The sequence below is a fragment of the Myodes glareolus genome, chromosome 7, assembly GCF_982192425.1.
Source record: "Myodes glareolus chromosome 7, mMyoGla1.1, whole genome shotgun sequence".
In the NCBI taxonomy this organism is placed as follows: domain Eukaryota; kingdom Metazoa; phylum Chordata; class Mammalia; order Rodentia; family Cricetidae; genus Myodes; species Myodes glareolus.
The window spans coordinates 40,420,321-40,437,076 of record NC_142032.1 but is presented as its reverse complement, the minus strand read 5'-3'; the positions used below and the strand labels follow the sequence as shown (position 1 = coordinate 40,437,076).

Sequence of the window (16,756 nt, the reverse complement as noted above, 5' to 3'; positions counted from 1 at the left end):
AATAGCAAGGCAGGGAAACTTTCACTAGACACTGATTTATTACAATAAAATGAAACGTGGTTGTTTCATAATTTCCACATGCTGAATTACAACAAAGAAGTTTCTGGCTAGAAAGGATAATTCTGACATGGCTTCCCAGGACAGCCATGGCAATCCTGGAACTAACTCACTACGTAGACCAGGTTGGCCTTGAACTCGACATCCACCTGCCTCTGCTTCCTGAGTGCAACTATTAAAGGTGTGTGCCAGTCACCACAGCTGCCTTTAGAAACGATAGTTCTTAAAGAAACACAAAGGAACTAAATATTTCAAGGTCCACTTCCCAAAGCAAGCAAAACAACTATTCTTAGTCCTAAAGAGATAAATGCAGCTGTGGTGTGGGCCTCTATGTGATGCTCTTCCTTACACATTTCTCTCTAGGTAAAGAATCAGAAACAGCAGTGGCGCATGCCTTTAATCTCAGCATCGGAAGGTAAATTCGTATTACACATGCATTTCAATGTATCTGTAAAACAACACTATCAATTTCCAAAAAAATAAAACCCTAATACCATCTATTTCCAATGCCCATAGTCGATAAACAGAAAGGGAATAAGAGATATTGCTGCACACATTAAAATTGGCTACTAAGGCAAAATAAAAAGACAGGGAGAATTTGGAGACTGAGGAGACAGAGAAAAACCCCTGCCTTGGAATCTAGCTCAAGTCTTCGCGAGCAGCAGAGCAAGGACTCCAACACAATCAACAACTGTCCGAGGCGTTGTCCTTCCCAGCCACAAATCTGCCATTTTCTAGGAGTTTCACCAAAACCTATAGAGAATGGGCATGCACTAAGCCCCTTATCTTATGCAGTGACTTCAGCTTTTACATGATCAGGTTATGATTCCATTCATGGCAGAGCCATCTCACCAAGAGAGAGAGGATTTTTTTTTTTTTAACACTGTAGTGGTTTGAATGAGAACAGAGACTTGGATATCTGAACCCTTGGTCCCCAGCTGGAGGCATGTTTTTGCTGGCGGGCGTGTGTCACTGGAAACAGGCTACGAGAACTGAAAGCTGGCTCCATTTCTAGTGGCGGCTGCCATGCCTACCCACTACGATGAACTCTATCTCCTTGGACCTAGACATCCAAATAAACTCTTCTATAAGTTGTTTAGACCATGGTATTTTATCACAGCAACTTAAAGTAACCAACACACTTAGGAAACTTGAGATGCAACCCATGAGTACATATGGCTAATTCCAAGACGGGTAACTGCCCACTCTCCCTCGAGCCCATATTCACACTTAGCTACACCCTGCTTTCTGTGCCTCTCACTTGTACTATTGAATATGATACTCTTAAAGTATCTCTTGAGCTTTGAGTTTAAGTCTAAATTAAAATATCTTCAATAAAATTTCTAATCCTGCTCCACTTTACATGGGTATTGTGTATATCAGGAAAACCAGGCAAACCCAAAAATCTCAACATCAAAGCAATGTATAATAATGTAAGATGAGCAAATCATAGCTTCTATAAGAACGTGGATCGGTTTCCAAATTTTAGAACAATAAAAAAGCCATACACACACATCTAAAACCAGGATTTCACATTTATTCTAATGGTTCAGAAAATATACACACATATATACATATACATACATACATATCATATATACATATGTGGAGATTAAGACACAAAGAAAACATAATAAAACATTAAAATTGGGAATCGATGTACAGAGTGTGGAAAAGTTCATGTATTGCCTCGCTACCTTTCTATAGCTTTAGGATCTTAAGCATAAGGACTCACCCTTCAGCAATCACACAAAGCTAACACTGCCCACAAGTAGGACCACTGGCAGCATAGAAAATCAGAGCAGTGTAACAGCTTACATGGAAGAGCATCACTGTAGCATCTGACACGGAGAGGATCTCCATCGAGTATGAAGGTTAGTTTCCTTTCCAGTTATTAATTATATACTCCACACATTTTTTTCTAGGTATGTATTTCCAAACTCGAAAAGGTAAACACAATGGGATGGCATACATAAAAATATTTTTGAAGGAAAATCACTACACCTGATTTCATATGTGTGCTTGTGTATAAAAATAAATGGTTTTGCTTTGTAAGATATAAAGGGGCTTTTGCTAAGGAAGTTACACACGTGAAACCAGGTTACAAAAATGTACTCGCTATGAGTTAATCATAATTTTCCAAGAGATAGTTCTGTACAATCAGCAATTCACTGGTATCACTGGATAGTTCGACATTAGATAATATGCTTTTCTAAACAATTTCCATAGATTGTACAACATGCCACAGGAAGTTTCCATACATGTTCTGTATATGCAGCTCAAGTTTTATTGTGAGAACCTGAAAGTTTCTGTTATTCAAATGCTATAAATAATTTAGATTGCTCACGCGTCAGCTCTGCCTGTTTTGGACAGCCTTTTCTGACTCCCACATTGGATGTCTCTGTGTCTGCTGAGCCCTCTGCAGCCGACTCAGTGCTGCCAGGCCACCTAAGAGTCCCCATCCTCCCCATCCGAGTCAGTGTCAGCGTCTAAATCCTCGTCACTGTCTTCCTTTCCTTTGCAGCTTCGTCTACAGTTAGAACCTTGAGTTTCAATATTTGCTGAATTTTCTGGTTCTTTATTAAACCTACATAGAAGAAAAAGAAGAAAAGTTAATAATTATTACCCAGGCTTTCATTATTTAATGGTGGAGGTTAAAAAAGCCTCTCCTTGTTTCTTCCTATCAGGAGCCTACAGAAAACCAGAGAAGAACCTCTTTTAAAGACTAACTTAGCTCGAGTCAGCACTTCCAATGCTGCTGTGAGAAGAGTGGGCTCCGGGTGAGTAAAGAATCCACTAGGGAGGGCTGCTCCGAAAAAGTCATTCTTCAGAATGAGTATGAAGCGCAAGGCTGAAGAGTTGATGTTCTTAAACATACAAACGTCATCTTATACTCTTAATAGAAAAATTTGACAAATTGTGACCCTTTTCCTGCTATGAAGAAAAGTGCTTGTATTAATGGTAGACACACAACTTTAAACTGAGTTAGTGCTGCCTAGAGAAAGCTCATGGATGATGACTAAAAACCAACCCCAATGTAAAAGGAAATACTCACGGAATAACAATGTCTTCTTTCTTTCCACATTTTGCGCAAACTTCAAGTTCACAGGCACATGATCTACATATTATGTGGTAAGAGTCCTTTACTGTCTTCTGTAAACATTTAACACTGAAAGAGAAAGGGAAAATTAATACTGATCTTTACTACTAAGATCTTGATGTGGTAAGAAGCTGTGGTTGATGTATGGTTAAAAGTCCAAAAGTTGAAAGCCAGACTTAAAGCTCAGATGTTTATCGTCTGTGTGAGTGTGTGTGCTTGTGTGCACATGTGTGCAGAGGCCAGAGGGCACCTGAGGTACCATCTCTCAGATATCATCACCTTGTTCATTGAGACAGAGTCTCTCCCTGTCTCCACTTCCCAGCACTGGGAATCATAAGCTCACAGCACGGCTTGGCACCTGGCTTTTCATGTGGGCTCTGGTGACTGAACTCAGGTACTCACACTTACACTTCACTGATGGATCTGTCTCCTAATGTCAAGCTCAGATACTTACACCACTTCAAGTAACAGTATTTCTGGACCACAACTCACACCTGCTGGTTGTCCACCTCCTTAAGGTTTTTAAGTGTCATCAAAAACTTATTAAAATAAAATCTACATGCAATAAACAATATACAATCCACAAAAAGAATACAGTAATTAACAAAAATGTTATAAACCCAATACACAGAACTAAACTAAACACTGGCTGTATCAACCACATCCAGGGCAGGTCCCACGCACAGGGTACTTGGTCAACTTAAAATGAACTCAATGGTATTTGTAAACTTTATTTTAGTATTCTTTGTTTTGATTTTCATTTTTGTGGAGTTTTTTTTCTTGTATTTTGTTGTATTTGATTTTATTTTTGCTTCTTGTTTATTTTTCGAGGGGCATGAAATTGAGTGGGTAGGATCTGGGAGGCACTGAGAGAGGGGAAACATGATCAATGAAGAAACATTTTAATTAAAAAATTGAAGACACAGGTATAGGGGAAGATGCTCCATGTTTATGGACTACTGTCGTCAATAAGGCAATCAATAAGGCAATACTCCAACAAATCTACAGATTCAATGCAATGTCTACTAAAAGTCTGTCTGACTTTAATAATTCAAATGTTTTTATTATTATATCTATTGTGACAGTCTGTGATGATTGTGATAACCTGTGCGTTGCTGTTCTACCTGGTTCAGGACACCAATAGCTGTGATATATAACACAGCAAAGGAGCTGGTGTCACATGAGCTTTAGTGATCTGCTTACCAGGCAGCACTGCAGCCTCTTCCACTTCCCCTCCTTTCCTTTGTGTACTGAAATCAGGTCACCCATGGCTGAACAGGCCCTGAACTGCTCAAGTAAATGGGAGTCAGTGATCTCTCATTTTAAATCAAAACCCAGAAACAATCACACAGTGTGAGGAAGGTGTGCAGAGGGCTAGAACCAAATGGCTAGTCAGACTGTAAAGGCAAAGAAAAGTTCTTGAAGGGAATTAAAAATGCTACTCTAGTAAACACAGGGGTGACAAGACAGGAACGACCTGTGGTAGAGAGATTACACTGGCGAAGACAAAAGTTCCAGCCTGCTCCATTCTCACAACCAAAGCCAAATCCGGAACAAGAAGACAAGGGAGCTGAGGACGGCTGGTGTTGGTCCATCTTTAATGTGTAAGTTCAAGGTCTGATCTAGGACCACAGCAACAGAGGTGATTTAGTTTAGTGCTGATTCCCAATGTAAACACAGTAGTGAACAGAGCGAGGCCCAGGACTTTTACAGATAGGGAGAAGTCAGTTCCGGGTTTCAAGGCTTGCCACCTGTTTTGTCAGGGGCCAGTGGAGCTGTTGATGTTAAACAAAAAGCCAGTGCTCACTTAGCACTGGAAAATCTGGGTTCTGCAGGGTTATACTCAACGTGCTCTGGCTGTGCCCCACGAATGGAACGAGGCCAGGATAAGGACACAACTGTTTAAGTCCACTTAGGCAATACTTAAGCCCACTGTAGAGATCTACCGCTTTTCTAGAATGCCCCTGCTCACTAGAGTGCTGATAGAGACAAGGAGATTTGTGTATTTTTATGCCTGCTAACACAACATTCACTCTGTAGCTCATGTATCAAGGTGTGTCAACTTCCAACCCTTATTACCTAAAAATGCATTTTGTAAAGCTACAGCAGCCATGATTCCTGCCATAGATCTGTACAAAAACAAAACAAACAAACAAAAACCCTCTGGAAAAAGTTATTTTTTTAGATAATGCTGAGCAGAGGCTGAAGCAGAAGATTAGGGGGGATCCAGGATTTCCAGGATGGTTAGTGGGCACTGGGCTGAGCTCATCACCACCTATACATCAGCCACTAACAAGCGACGTGGAAAAACACTTCATTGTCTCGGATGTAACACACGTTTTATGAGGTAAAAATAAAGAACTGGTCAAAATATACCAACAGAAGCAAGTGATGTATTTTATTTGATATTAAGAAGCAGTAAATTGCAAGAAAACACAATTTTAACTACTGTGAGCAATAAATTATTTTTTCTAAAAAAAATACAGCAAAACCATTAGCAAATGAAATCTTGAATAGAGGGGCTCCTCCTGAGAACACAAGGCTGATTCAGCACTAAAACCCAAAAAGGTTCACAAAACAAACGCTCAGTCCTCAAGGAGATGTCTCCATGAAGTCCCTCCCCTCGGGGTTCAGGGAACTCTGCAGAGACAGAAAGACTGAGTGTGGACGATACCAAGGAAATAAGGCCTTGTAAACACAACAGGACTGAAGCACATATAAACTCACAGGGACTGGGGTAGCACTCACAGGACCTGCAAGGGTCTGTACCAGATGGGTCCTAGGGCTGAAAGGAGAAGTAGACACATGTCCTCGTCCCTAACATAGATGCTAGCTCCAATTGATGACCACTTGCAAATGAGAATTTAGTTTTCTCCACAGGAGTCTCACTGGAGATGCAAACTACTCTAAAGAATGGACCACTTGGCCCAGCAGTAGACAGTCAACGGCTAATAAATTCAAGGGAACCTTTGAAAGTTCCTTGTCTCAAAATGTTATGTTGGGACCTTTTTCATTTTAATTTTATCTTTTTATTTCATTTATATATTTCTAATTTTTCCTTTTTTTTTTTACAAGTTCTTTGCATGTATATTATGGCATCCAAGTTAGTGCTTTTATGGGATTTCTGAGTGTGTGAACAAGTTCTGTCTGTCTCTGTTTTATGTGCTTTTTCTTGGGCTCTTTTCTAATTGTTTTATCCTACTATGTTGTATTTGTGCTTATTTTACCTCATTATATTTATTTTATTATTATCCATTAGAAGCCTGTTTATTTTGTAATGAAAGACAAAGCAGGGCGGTGATGTGAGAGTCCCCTCTATATACTGTGAATATGTTTTATTGCCATTGGTTAATAAAGAAGCTGTTTTCGGCCAATGGCTTAACAGAGTAAAGCAAGGTGGGAATTTCAAGCACAGACAGATGAGGAAGCAGGCAGAGTCAAGAGACACCATGACGGGAGCTGCCAGCTGAAACCTTACCAGTAAACCACAAGCCTTGTGGTAAAATAAATAATAATAGAAATGGGTTTATTTAAGATGTAAAAGATAGCTAGAAATATGCTTAAGCTATATGTCCAACAATATTGTAATTAACACAGTTTCTGTGTGATTTCAGGTCTGTGCAACCAGAAAAGAATGAGCAGCCTCCGCCCGCCAACAGGATGGACCCAATAGGAAGGGAGGTAGGAAGGAGTTGGGAAGGGTAGAGGGAAGAGAAACCTTAATCAGGACACATTATGTGAGGGAAGAAAAATTCTATTTTCAGTAAAAGAAAAAATGACATAGTAATCCAACTACTTATTTAAAGATGTATCTGTTTAATAGGTTGGAATTCCTAGAAGACATAAACAATTTTTTTAAACTTACCTCTGTATGCACAATATTCTAGTATGCTGCTAAGCTCAATAAAAACCAAGGAAATTAATTAAAATGTAGTGAAAATGTGGGAAGAGCCAGAAGCTAGCCATGAATACTGTCAAACCACACATTTATTTTATCTGTACTCACAAAGAGACAGTGGATACAGGGACAGGGAGATTGAAGGTGACACAGGAAGGGTGACCCCTACTCAGGAATCCTGGTGAAGCTGACAGCTAAGAACTATAGGACAATTAACATCTGCTATGAAAGTTGCCCTCAGAGATAACAGTCATTTAATACATAGGTGTTTTAAATAAGAATGTTAAAAATAGCAAAAAAAAAAAAAACAAAAAACAAAACAAAACAACAACAACAACAAAAAAAAAACAACCCAACCCCAAAGAGTACACAAAAAAGCATGGGATCAGTTTTGTGTTGGCCAACCAGTCCTGGGCATAGGGCCTGCCCTGGAGTGTGGGCAAATTACCCAACTTTTATCTACTGGAGAAAATGATTTTTCCCTTTCCCACCGGTTATCAATCACAAATAGTGGAAGGATTTGAGAGGAATTGGTGGAAATAAAAGAATATGATCAAAACATATTGTATGGAAACTTCTTAAGTAAAAACAAATATTAAAATAGCAATGAGTTAGCTTAAAGCCTAAGTATACTGTCCCTTTCCTTTCCCAGTTGTAGATCTGCTTTTACAGAACTCTCGCAAGAACCCCTCCACTTACATTTTTAAAAGAAGTCCCTTTGCACAATCCTTATGACCCTGCTATTGCTTTATGGGACTACAAGGAAATCAAAGCCCCTTCAGAGCCCATACCATCTCACTTATGAAAATGGGGAGAAGAGATGGAGCGAGTTTCTCAGAGGCCCTTTAATCAATGCCATTTGAAAAGCCTCCACAGTGCTGTATATACAGCCCCACTCAAACCCCTACACAGCACTGAGCACAGCTCACTCATTCCCCAGCATCTCTAACAATCCTGGGCTGGTCTATACACCTTCTTCCTATTATAATTCAGTTTTGCTTCATTTCCCCACCACCACCCGCAGAGAGAAGTCCCAGCTTCACCTGAATGAGGATCACTGAAAAGAACCCCGCAGTCTGTGCTGGGTGGCAGTGTGCAGGGGAGGAGAGGTGTGCAGGAGAGGCTGGCTCAGGCCTCTCCCCACTACTGCTAAGTGATAACGAATAAGTTAAAAATTTAGTACTATCAAAACACTTGGGGAAAGATGAGCTTCACATCTGTTAAGATCATAACAGAGGCGTCAACAAATGAGGAATAAAGACACAAATGAGCACACGAAGACATCTGCATGAGCAGTGGGTCACTAGAGAATGCTGACTGAAATCACAGCGAGGCTCAACTACGCACTGAGGACTACAACAGAATAAACAAAACCAACAACAGTAATACTCAGTGGTAATGTGGGCAAGCACAGAAAGGTATGGCAAGTTTGGAAAGCAACTTGCAATCTCTTTCTCTCTCTCTCTCTCTCTCTGCGTGTGTGTGTGTGTGCTATATGTTCATGTGAATTCAGGTGCACAGGACTGTGTGCACACACCCTGAGACCGGAGAAGAATGATCTCTCTCTCTTCTCTTTCCTTCCTCCACTCCTCCCTTTCTCCTTTTTGACAAGGTCTCTCACTGAACCTGGAGCTAGGTTGGCAGCTAGCCAACCTCAGTGATCATCCTGTCTCTACTCCCCACACAACTGGAGTTAAAGGCACCTGTGGGGCCTACACTCATCTTGCCCAATTGAGAGCTAGCATCAGAGCCTATGCTTGCACATCAAGTGACCTTTCCCACTGAGACATTTCTCTAGCCTCTGCTGCTCACATATTTTCACACACACACACACACACACACACACACACACACACACACACACACGCTTAACAACCCAATATCTCACTATGATTATTCTTATTTGATAAAAATGAAAACTATTGTTCATACAAAACCCTGTCTTATACTAATGGTTTAACTTTTAAGAGGTAAAATACAGCACACCCTAAATGTTTCTCAGCTGGCCAGTATGTAAAACTCTACTGTACCCCTTTCAATGGACTCCTACTCAGAAAGAGGCCCTGGATCACATCACTATGGATGAACTTTAAACAGAAGTGGCACTCACATCTGCACTGTAAGGTTCCCCACATCTGGCATTCAGGAATGGCCAAGTGCAGAGAAGGAAAACAGATCAGTGCTTGCCAGCAGTTGGCAAAGGGTAGGACAATAAGAAAGTCATGGGTAATTACAGTTCCTTATCTTCCACATGATGCTCATGGCACAACTGCATAGGTTAAAACTTCAACTGTATATGACACAGGGTGAACTTTAGAGTGCACAAATTACACACTAGGAGCCTCAACTGAGAGATTAGAATGTAAGCAAAACTTAGGATAATAAAGACCTTAGACATAGAAGCTAAATAAAAACAGTTATTAAAATTTCTGTGGTAAATTGTCTTAGTATACTTGGATTCTAGCATTTCAAAAAGCTTTACTACATTATTCTGTATTAAAAATAGACGTAAAGATCACACCATTAGGATCACAAGGAAAACATCCCAATTATTCCAATGGATTATGAAACTTTCCATAACACTTTTAGCTTTAATTTCTTAGTCCTGAAACAATGTTAAGTCTCTCTTGGTTTGGGTCATCTGATAATTCAAGGAAATGACAGCATGTTTTCCTTTTGATAAATATTTGTCTCATGCTAGAGACCTCAAGAAACAACAAATCTTTAAGTATTGAAGTTGCTAATGAAGAGTTAAAATTGTATTCATGGGAACTCTCAGAGTTAAGATTTACATGTAAATCTTTAAACTGGCTCCCTTGTTTGGCAGTCTGCAGTCAAAAGGGTCCCAAACATTTAGCTAGCCAGCTTGTCTTACAAAGGTGACCCTTAGGAATCAACCCCACATCAGCACGTTAAACACCAGTTCTTAAATGCATTGTTTACAGAACCAAAATCTTGGGAATGAGTCCCATGAATCTGCTACACTCGTTAGGAAATTCTTATGCCCACAAACATTTGAGAACTCTTGACATCTATCATAATAAAAAGACCTTCATTCCTAAGTGAGGGTTTCTGAGCCTTTTGTGGAGTTAACAATGACCAATTCTGAGAACAGAATGAAATCTGAAAGCAATTGCAATCTTTTCAAAGTTAATTACTTCTGAAACCAAGTTTTGTTAGGATAGTATCCCTGCATAAAAATAGGAAAGAGACTCAAACGGCATTTCACTTTCTATGGAGGTGAGGTATGTCTGTGGCAACATGAATGACAACATTCTTTACAGTCTCCATCTTCTATCTCCCAAGAGCAATGCTAGTGTGCCCTTTCTTTCAAAACACATAATCCAGGCTTTGTGCATATGCAGTGAGTACAGCAGAGGAGTTCCCCAGCTACAGAGCTCTGCAGGTTTAAAAACTCAGTACAAAGGACCTTGATTATTAAGTGTGAGAAGAGTTTACATAGCACTTTAATAGTCATCCATTCCAAGTTGCATAAAACCCATAAGGTATTTTAAAGCATCTTTAAAACTAGCTATAAATCTCTAATCACTCCCGAGTATTCTTCCTTATAAAATTTGTGATATGGAATAACTTTAAATTGCGTAAATATTTATTTTTCTTAATTTTCCTTGAAAAAATTGCTGCATTTACTACATTTTATTAAAGAAACATCACAGGTGTTAATCTTAGTTTTTCCTCCTTTTCATATTCTCTCTCTCTCTCTCTCTCTCTCTCTCTCTCTATTTCTCTCTGTGTATCTGTGTGTGTGTGTGTGTGTGTGTGTGTGTGTGAGAGAGAGAGAGAGAGAGAGAGAGAGAGAGAGAGAGAGAACTGTCAGAAACAATCACTCAAACTGTTTTGGCTATGCATATATTACACTAATCAGTTTAATGTGGCTAAATTAAAACACAATTTGCTCTTATAGACCATATTTACTGACAAAGGACTCAATAACTAACATCTTTAAAAATGGCACGGTCTGTACAATGAAAAACACAAAAGAAAAAAATAAGTGCTGACTACTCAAAATCAGGAACAGACTGGGAATTTTCAATGTATCATAGCAAGTTCTAGAAAATATTTTGAAAATAAAATGGTAGAAAAGAACATGATTTGGAATGGGAGACTAGCCCAGTTTTGACAAGTTCCTGTCACTCCATCTTTGAAAGTCACTCTAACTTCCTTTGAGTCTCACTTCATAATGGGTACCCACACTGCTGACACTTGAGCATAACGATCACTGGTACTGGGTTCTACCACACCTGAATTACATTGTATTCACTGCCCTAGCGAACTCAGTTAAACATAAACTGGAGGATTTATGTTGTTTTGATAGCAAAACGATCTACAAGGGGATCCACCGGGATAAACAGCAAAGACATTAGCAGTCAACAGAAACAAATGTCTCTCTGTTGCTTTTGCAATTCTGCCTTAGCTTCCTGGTTACTATGTTGACTGTGGCCATCATTAGCCTCCTGTGGTATGTGCACACAGGATGACTGGACACATTGGTAAACAGTGACTGTCAGCACCTCACCCTCTAATATGCAAATAGGAGAAACTCAATATTGGCAGATCCACAAGGTACTTCCTCCAATGGGAATAGGCAACCTATGTTGTTTACAAGAAGGAGAGCCTAAAACTAAACTATAAGATTAGCTCCCACTAGATTTTTAAGTGCTTTTTAAGGAAAACACTTACTCCCATCCCCATTCCAAAAAACTATGTAGTAGTTAGAATTCATTTCCTGGGGTCTCCAGACTACACAAACAGGTGATACTACCGCCCCTTACTGCAGTAATTGCCTGGAGTAGGATAATTTATCACCACCACCATTTTGAGACAGGGTCTCCACATAACCCTGACTGCCCTGGAACTCACTCTGTAGACCAGGCTAGGCTTGAACTCAGAGAGATCTGCCTGCCTCTGCCTCAGAGTGCTGAGATTAAAGGCTTGATAATTCTTTAAATAATACAAAACATTCACCTTTGTGAATAACGAATCACTGGTACTGGGTTCTACGACACCTGAATTACATTGTATTCACTACCCTCGCTAACTCAGTTAAACATAAACCGGAGGACTTATGTTGTTTTGATAGCAAAAAGATCTACAAGGGGATCCACTGGGATAAACAGCAATCTGTTTATTGACAGGAGAATGGAAATGTTTAGGGCAGGTGATTTTCAATGCTGTGGATGTAGGGACCCAGCTCTCTGTGACTCACTGATGAAAGGCTGGAAGTGAGAGGCACAGGCAGAGATCGTGTGTAGTTGTTTTGTTTTTTGTTTCTTTTAACTCTTTGCAGGACCGCTACCCAGCTCCCAAATAAATACAGAAGAGTTTTTGCGTCTGGACTTTTATCTTTCTTTATTCTATATGTCTCTCTTCCCTTCTTACTCTGTGGCTGGGTAGCTGGCTCCTAATGTCCTCTTCTCTTTCTCCTTTCTTTTCTAGCTCCTCCCATCTTCTCCTGTTTATTTCTCTGCCTGGCAGCTCTTGTCTATTTCTCTCTCCTGCCTAGTCACTGACCGTTCAGCTCTTTATTAGACCAATCAGGTGTTTTAGGCAGGCAAAGTAGCACAGCTTTACAGAATTAAACAAATGCAACATAAAAGAATACAAGCCATCTTTGCATTATTAAACAAATATTCCATAGCATAAAAGAATGTAACCCATCCTTAACTAATATTCCACAACAGCCATGCTGTTCAGCTTAGTTTTACATGCTTTCCAGGTGAGGGACTGGTGGAGCTGGGCCATGGAATTCTTACATAAATGGTGATAATGTTTATTTTGATGAAAGAATAAAAATAAAAGATGATCCAGTTTTTTTGATGTCAGAAATTGAATGGTTAATTCTATGTCTAGTTTTCTCTTCATTACATATATATTTGAGGTCAACCAAAACCTCTTGTTGCATATAATATTATTCACTTCCATGGACTACCAAAGTTACAGACTGGCAAGCAATAGAGGCATGGTGGTACATCTGTCATTACACAATGGGTAGCGTGAGGTGGCAGGAGTGAGCCCAAAGGTAGTTTAAAGGGCACCATGAGACTTTGTCTTATCAAACAAGCAAACGGAAAAAAAAAATAGAACAAATTAATGTACTAGGAGCTGTGAGACAGTTACCTGACGTGGGATTCCCCTTTGTATGCTGTGAATATATTTTATTATCATTGGTTAATAAAGAAGCTTTTTCAGCCAATGGCTTAGCAGAGTAAAGCCAGGCAAGAAATCAAAACAGAGATAGAGAGAATAGGCGGAGTCAAAGAGACGTCAAGTAGCTGCTGGAGGAGAAAGATGGCCGCCTCCGGAGCCTTACCGGCTGCCCAGACCCGAATAATGAAACAGAAACCATATTAATTACAACATTGTTTGGCTCTGCTAAAAGCCATTGGCAGAAACAGTTTCTTTAATGATAATAAAACACATTCCTAGCATTCAGAGGGGAATCCCACATCAGTCATCTGCATCATTGTGAGCGCTGGAGGGGTGGGAACGGCTCTACTCATCTTCCCTTCTTCCCCAGGCTACTCTTCACAAGGTTTTTCTGTATCATCCACACCACTCCCCTAACCGTGTTTCATGACGTTTCTGAACCTTTCTCTTGTTTTTATTGTATTACTTCTCTGCAATCATATCTTGTATGCCTGGGGTCTCCCTTTCTACTAATAATAACCACTTCTAGCCATATGCTCAAAAATTGCCTGTGGACCCGAATTTCCAGAGAGATTGCTGACAGTGATATTTCATATTTTCTATCACATAAAGTACAGTGTTTTGTGGGTTGAAGATGCTCTTTAAAATAATTGTGAATTGAACTGTATTTCTTACCTGGCATCTCTGCATTTTTTAAAATTAGAAATTAAAGAGCTATGCCTAGGATAATATCTCTATTAGCTTGGACTTGTCCAAGAAATATTTATTGTTTCTAATAAAACAATTATAGTAAACTGTCTTTAAATTCAGCTCAGTTTCTTGGCTCATATAGCTAAAGAAAACTTGTTCACATAAGACAGTTTTCTAGCAGGAGTCTTTAAGGGGTGGGCAGTAAAATGCAATGATGTGATAGCTTTGATTTTTTTGTTTTGCTCAGACAAGGTCTCATGTAGCCTAGGCTGGCCTCAAATTCACAATGCAGTCAAGAATAACCTTGAACTCCTGATTCTCCTGTCTTTACCTCCAAAGTATTGGGATTACAAGTGTGTGCCACCAGGCTATTCACAGTTTTGAAAGGATATTAAGTTTAATATAAGGATATTAGTGACCTCTGTACTGGATAGTTTTATGTCAACTTGATACAAGCTAATATCATCTGTGAGGAGGAAACTTCAATTAAAAACATGCTTCCATAAGATCAGGCTGTAGGCAAGCCTGTGTATTTTCTTAATCAGTGATAAATAAGGGAGGGCCCTACTTTATTGTGGGTGGTGCTATCCCTGGGCTGGTGGCTCTGGGGTCTATAAGAAACCAGGCTGAGCAAGCCATGATGAGCAAGCCACTAGGTAGCACCCTTCCATGCCTCTGCATCAGCTCTTGCCTCCAGGTTCCTGCCCTGCTTGAGTTCCTGTGTTGACGTCCTTTGATGATGAACTGTGCTGTGGAAGCAGAAGCTGAATAAACCCTTCCCCAAGCTGCTTTGATCACAGCAATAGCTACGCACTGACTAAGACAACCTCTTTCGTAGGTCAGCCCTAAATAATCGAGATCTTTTCATTTTTTTTCTCTCTTTCCCAAAACTGTGCCAGGTTCCTGACAATTCTCTCTATAAAGAACTATGGAAATAATTCTTATGGCTACCCATCAACAGAAAACAACTTCTAGTTTCAGAGGACACATCATTTTCCAAGCCTAAATAGTAAAAGCATTTTTAAAATACGAGACATGGGAAGTGTTCTATAATAACAATGCAGCTTATGATCCCAGAGGATGAATCCTTCCTAAAAGTTCTTTATTGATCCGCAGTGTCAACCCTAATCCTGGTTCATTACGTCACACGGCATCATGGGAAGCTGGAGTCCAGCTGCAGGGATGAACTCACTGTTTACAGTATCTTTACCAGGCTTACGGAGCACAAGGGAACGACAGGGAAGGAGGTGGAAAACAGCAGCTACAGCTCAGTCATTACTATCTTTATCTCTGCATCCTGCCAGATGCCATACCCTGCTCAACAATCTTTATTCATTAACCTCTGTCATCACAAACTGACCTGGATTTTCAGATAAACTAAGAGCAGCGGTTCTCAACCTTTAAAATGCTGAGACCCCCCAACAGTTAATACAGTTCCTTATGCTGCGGTTATTCCCAACCATAAAATTATTTCATTGTTACTTTACAGCTGTAATTTTGCTACTGTTATAGATAGTAATGTAAATATATGGCATGCATGATATCATGACCCACAAACTGAGAACTTCTTATATAGAGTGAAGAGTCCACAAATGAAGGGTTAATTATTAAATATCCCCTAGGGAGCTAGAAAAATGGCTCAGTGTTTAAGAGTACTTGCTTCGGTTCCAGAGGACTTGAGCCTGGTTTCCAGCATCCACATGAGGAGGCTCACAACTGCTTGTAACTCCAGTTCCAGGGAATCCAACACCTATGGCCTCTGTGGAGACCTGTTGACATACACACCTACACATAATTAAAATTCCTCAATGAAAGCTCAATTATTAAATATCCCATCAATGAAGGCTTAATTATTAAATGCCCTTTCTCCTACTGTATTTCAGAATGATTTCTCTTCCTAATTATGCATGTGGTAAATAATGAAAATCTCACTGTCTAGTAGGAATATGCTAAAAAAAACCAGATTTGTTTTTTGCTAATGTATTTATTTCAGTGAAATTCAGAACATCACTTAAGGCTCACACTGCTAAATTTAGTGAACTATAATTCAATACTTAAACATGCCAATATTTTTTAAGTCAATAAATGTTGCGAAAGGTAATGAATATATTGTCTTTCCCACTTGGTCTAAAACCCTAATATAAAAACAGAAATTGTAAACTGGACAAATAACCCAAGTGTTACATTTACTTGGTAAAAATAAAACAATCCATGGAAAGCTAGTCATCGGGCCATAAACACATACACACCCAATTTTTACCACTTGAATTATGAACTTTACAATTCTATGGAGGATGAGGGACAGCTTGCACTGGTCAATGGCACACAGCAGTCATCTGTCTCTAAGAATAGAAGGGACAACACTTTGGGTGTCATGGAAGTTACCTTATACAGAGTTACGTCAGAAAGACTGGTATTACAGTAGTATCTGCTCAGCCAACGCATATAATTAGTGAATGCCAATGGACTGGTATTGAATGCAGTATCAGAGCCAGACAAGCAAGGTACTGGCACTAATCACCACATTCTCTGTGAACCACTGACTTGTTTCCTCTGAAAAATGAGGGCAGTGGTACTCCTTCCTGTTTGTTTTCTTTTGTGGTTTTAGAGCAGGCTGTTCCCGAACTCCTGGACTCAAGCTATCTTCCTGCATCAGTCTTCCCTGGGAGGACAGACTCAGTCCTCACATTCAGAATTGGGGTATTAAGAAATTCAGAGATACAGAACTTCTGGATGAACTCTATTTTCCTGAAAAAGCCACACCTACACTGAAAATGCTACAGACCAGACTAATAACTAATTAGAACTTATGTGACTGTGGAGCTGGAGGATTAACACACAGA

General features: G+C 39.7%; 1 protein-coding gene across 1 annotated transcript in view; it reads right to left on the bottom strand.

Moving 5' to 3' along the window:
* Window positions 1–1,574: 1,574 nt before the first annotated feature.
* The window catches only part of C7H9orf85 (chromosome 7 C9orf85 homolog), a 57,573-nt gene continuing 42,391 nt past the window's right edge, over window positions 1,575–16,756 (bottom strand). Inside the window, exons 3-4 of the mRNA XM_048438701.3 lie at window positions 3,113–3,226; window positions 1,575–2,644 (exon numbers count right to left, since the gene is read on the bottom strand). Coding sequence (XP_048294658.1) covers window positions 2,506–2,644; window positions 3,113–3,226 — 253 coding nt within the window. The 3' untranslated portion in view covers window positions 1,575–2,505. The remainder of the gene's footprint in view (window positions 2,645–3,112; window positions 3,227–16,756) is intronic.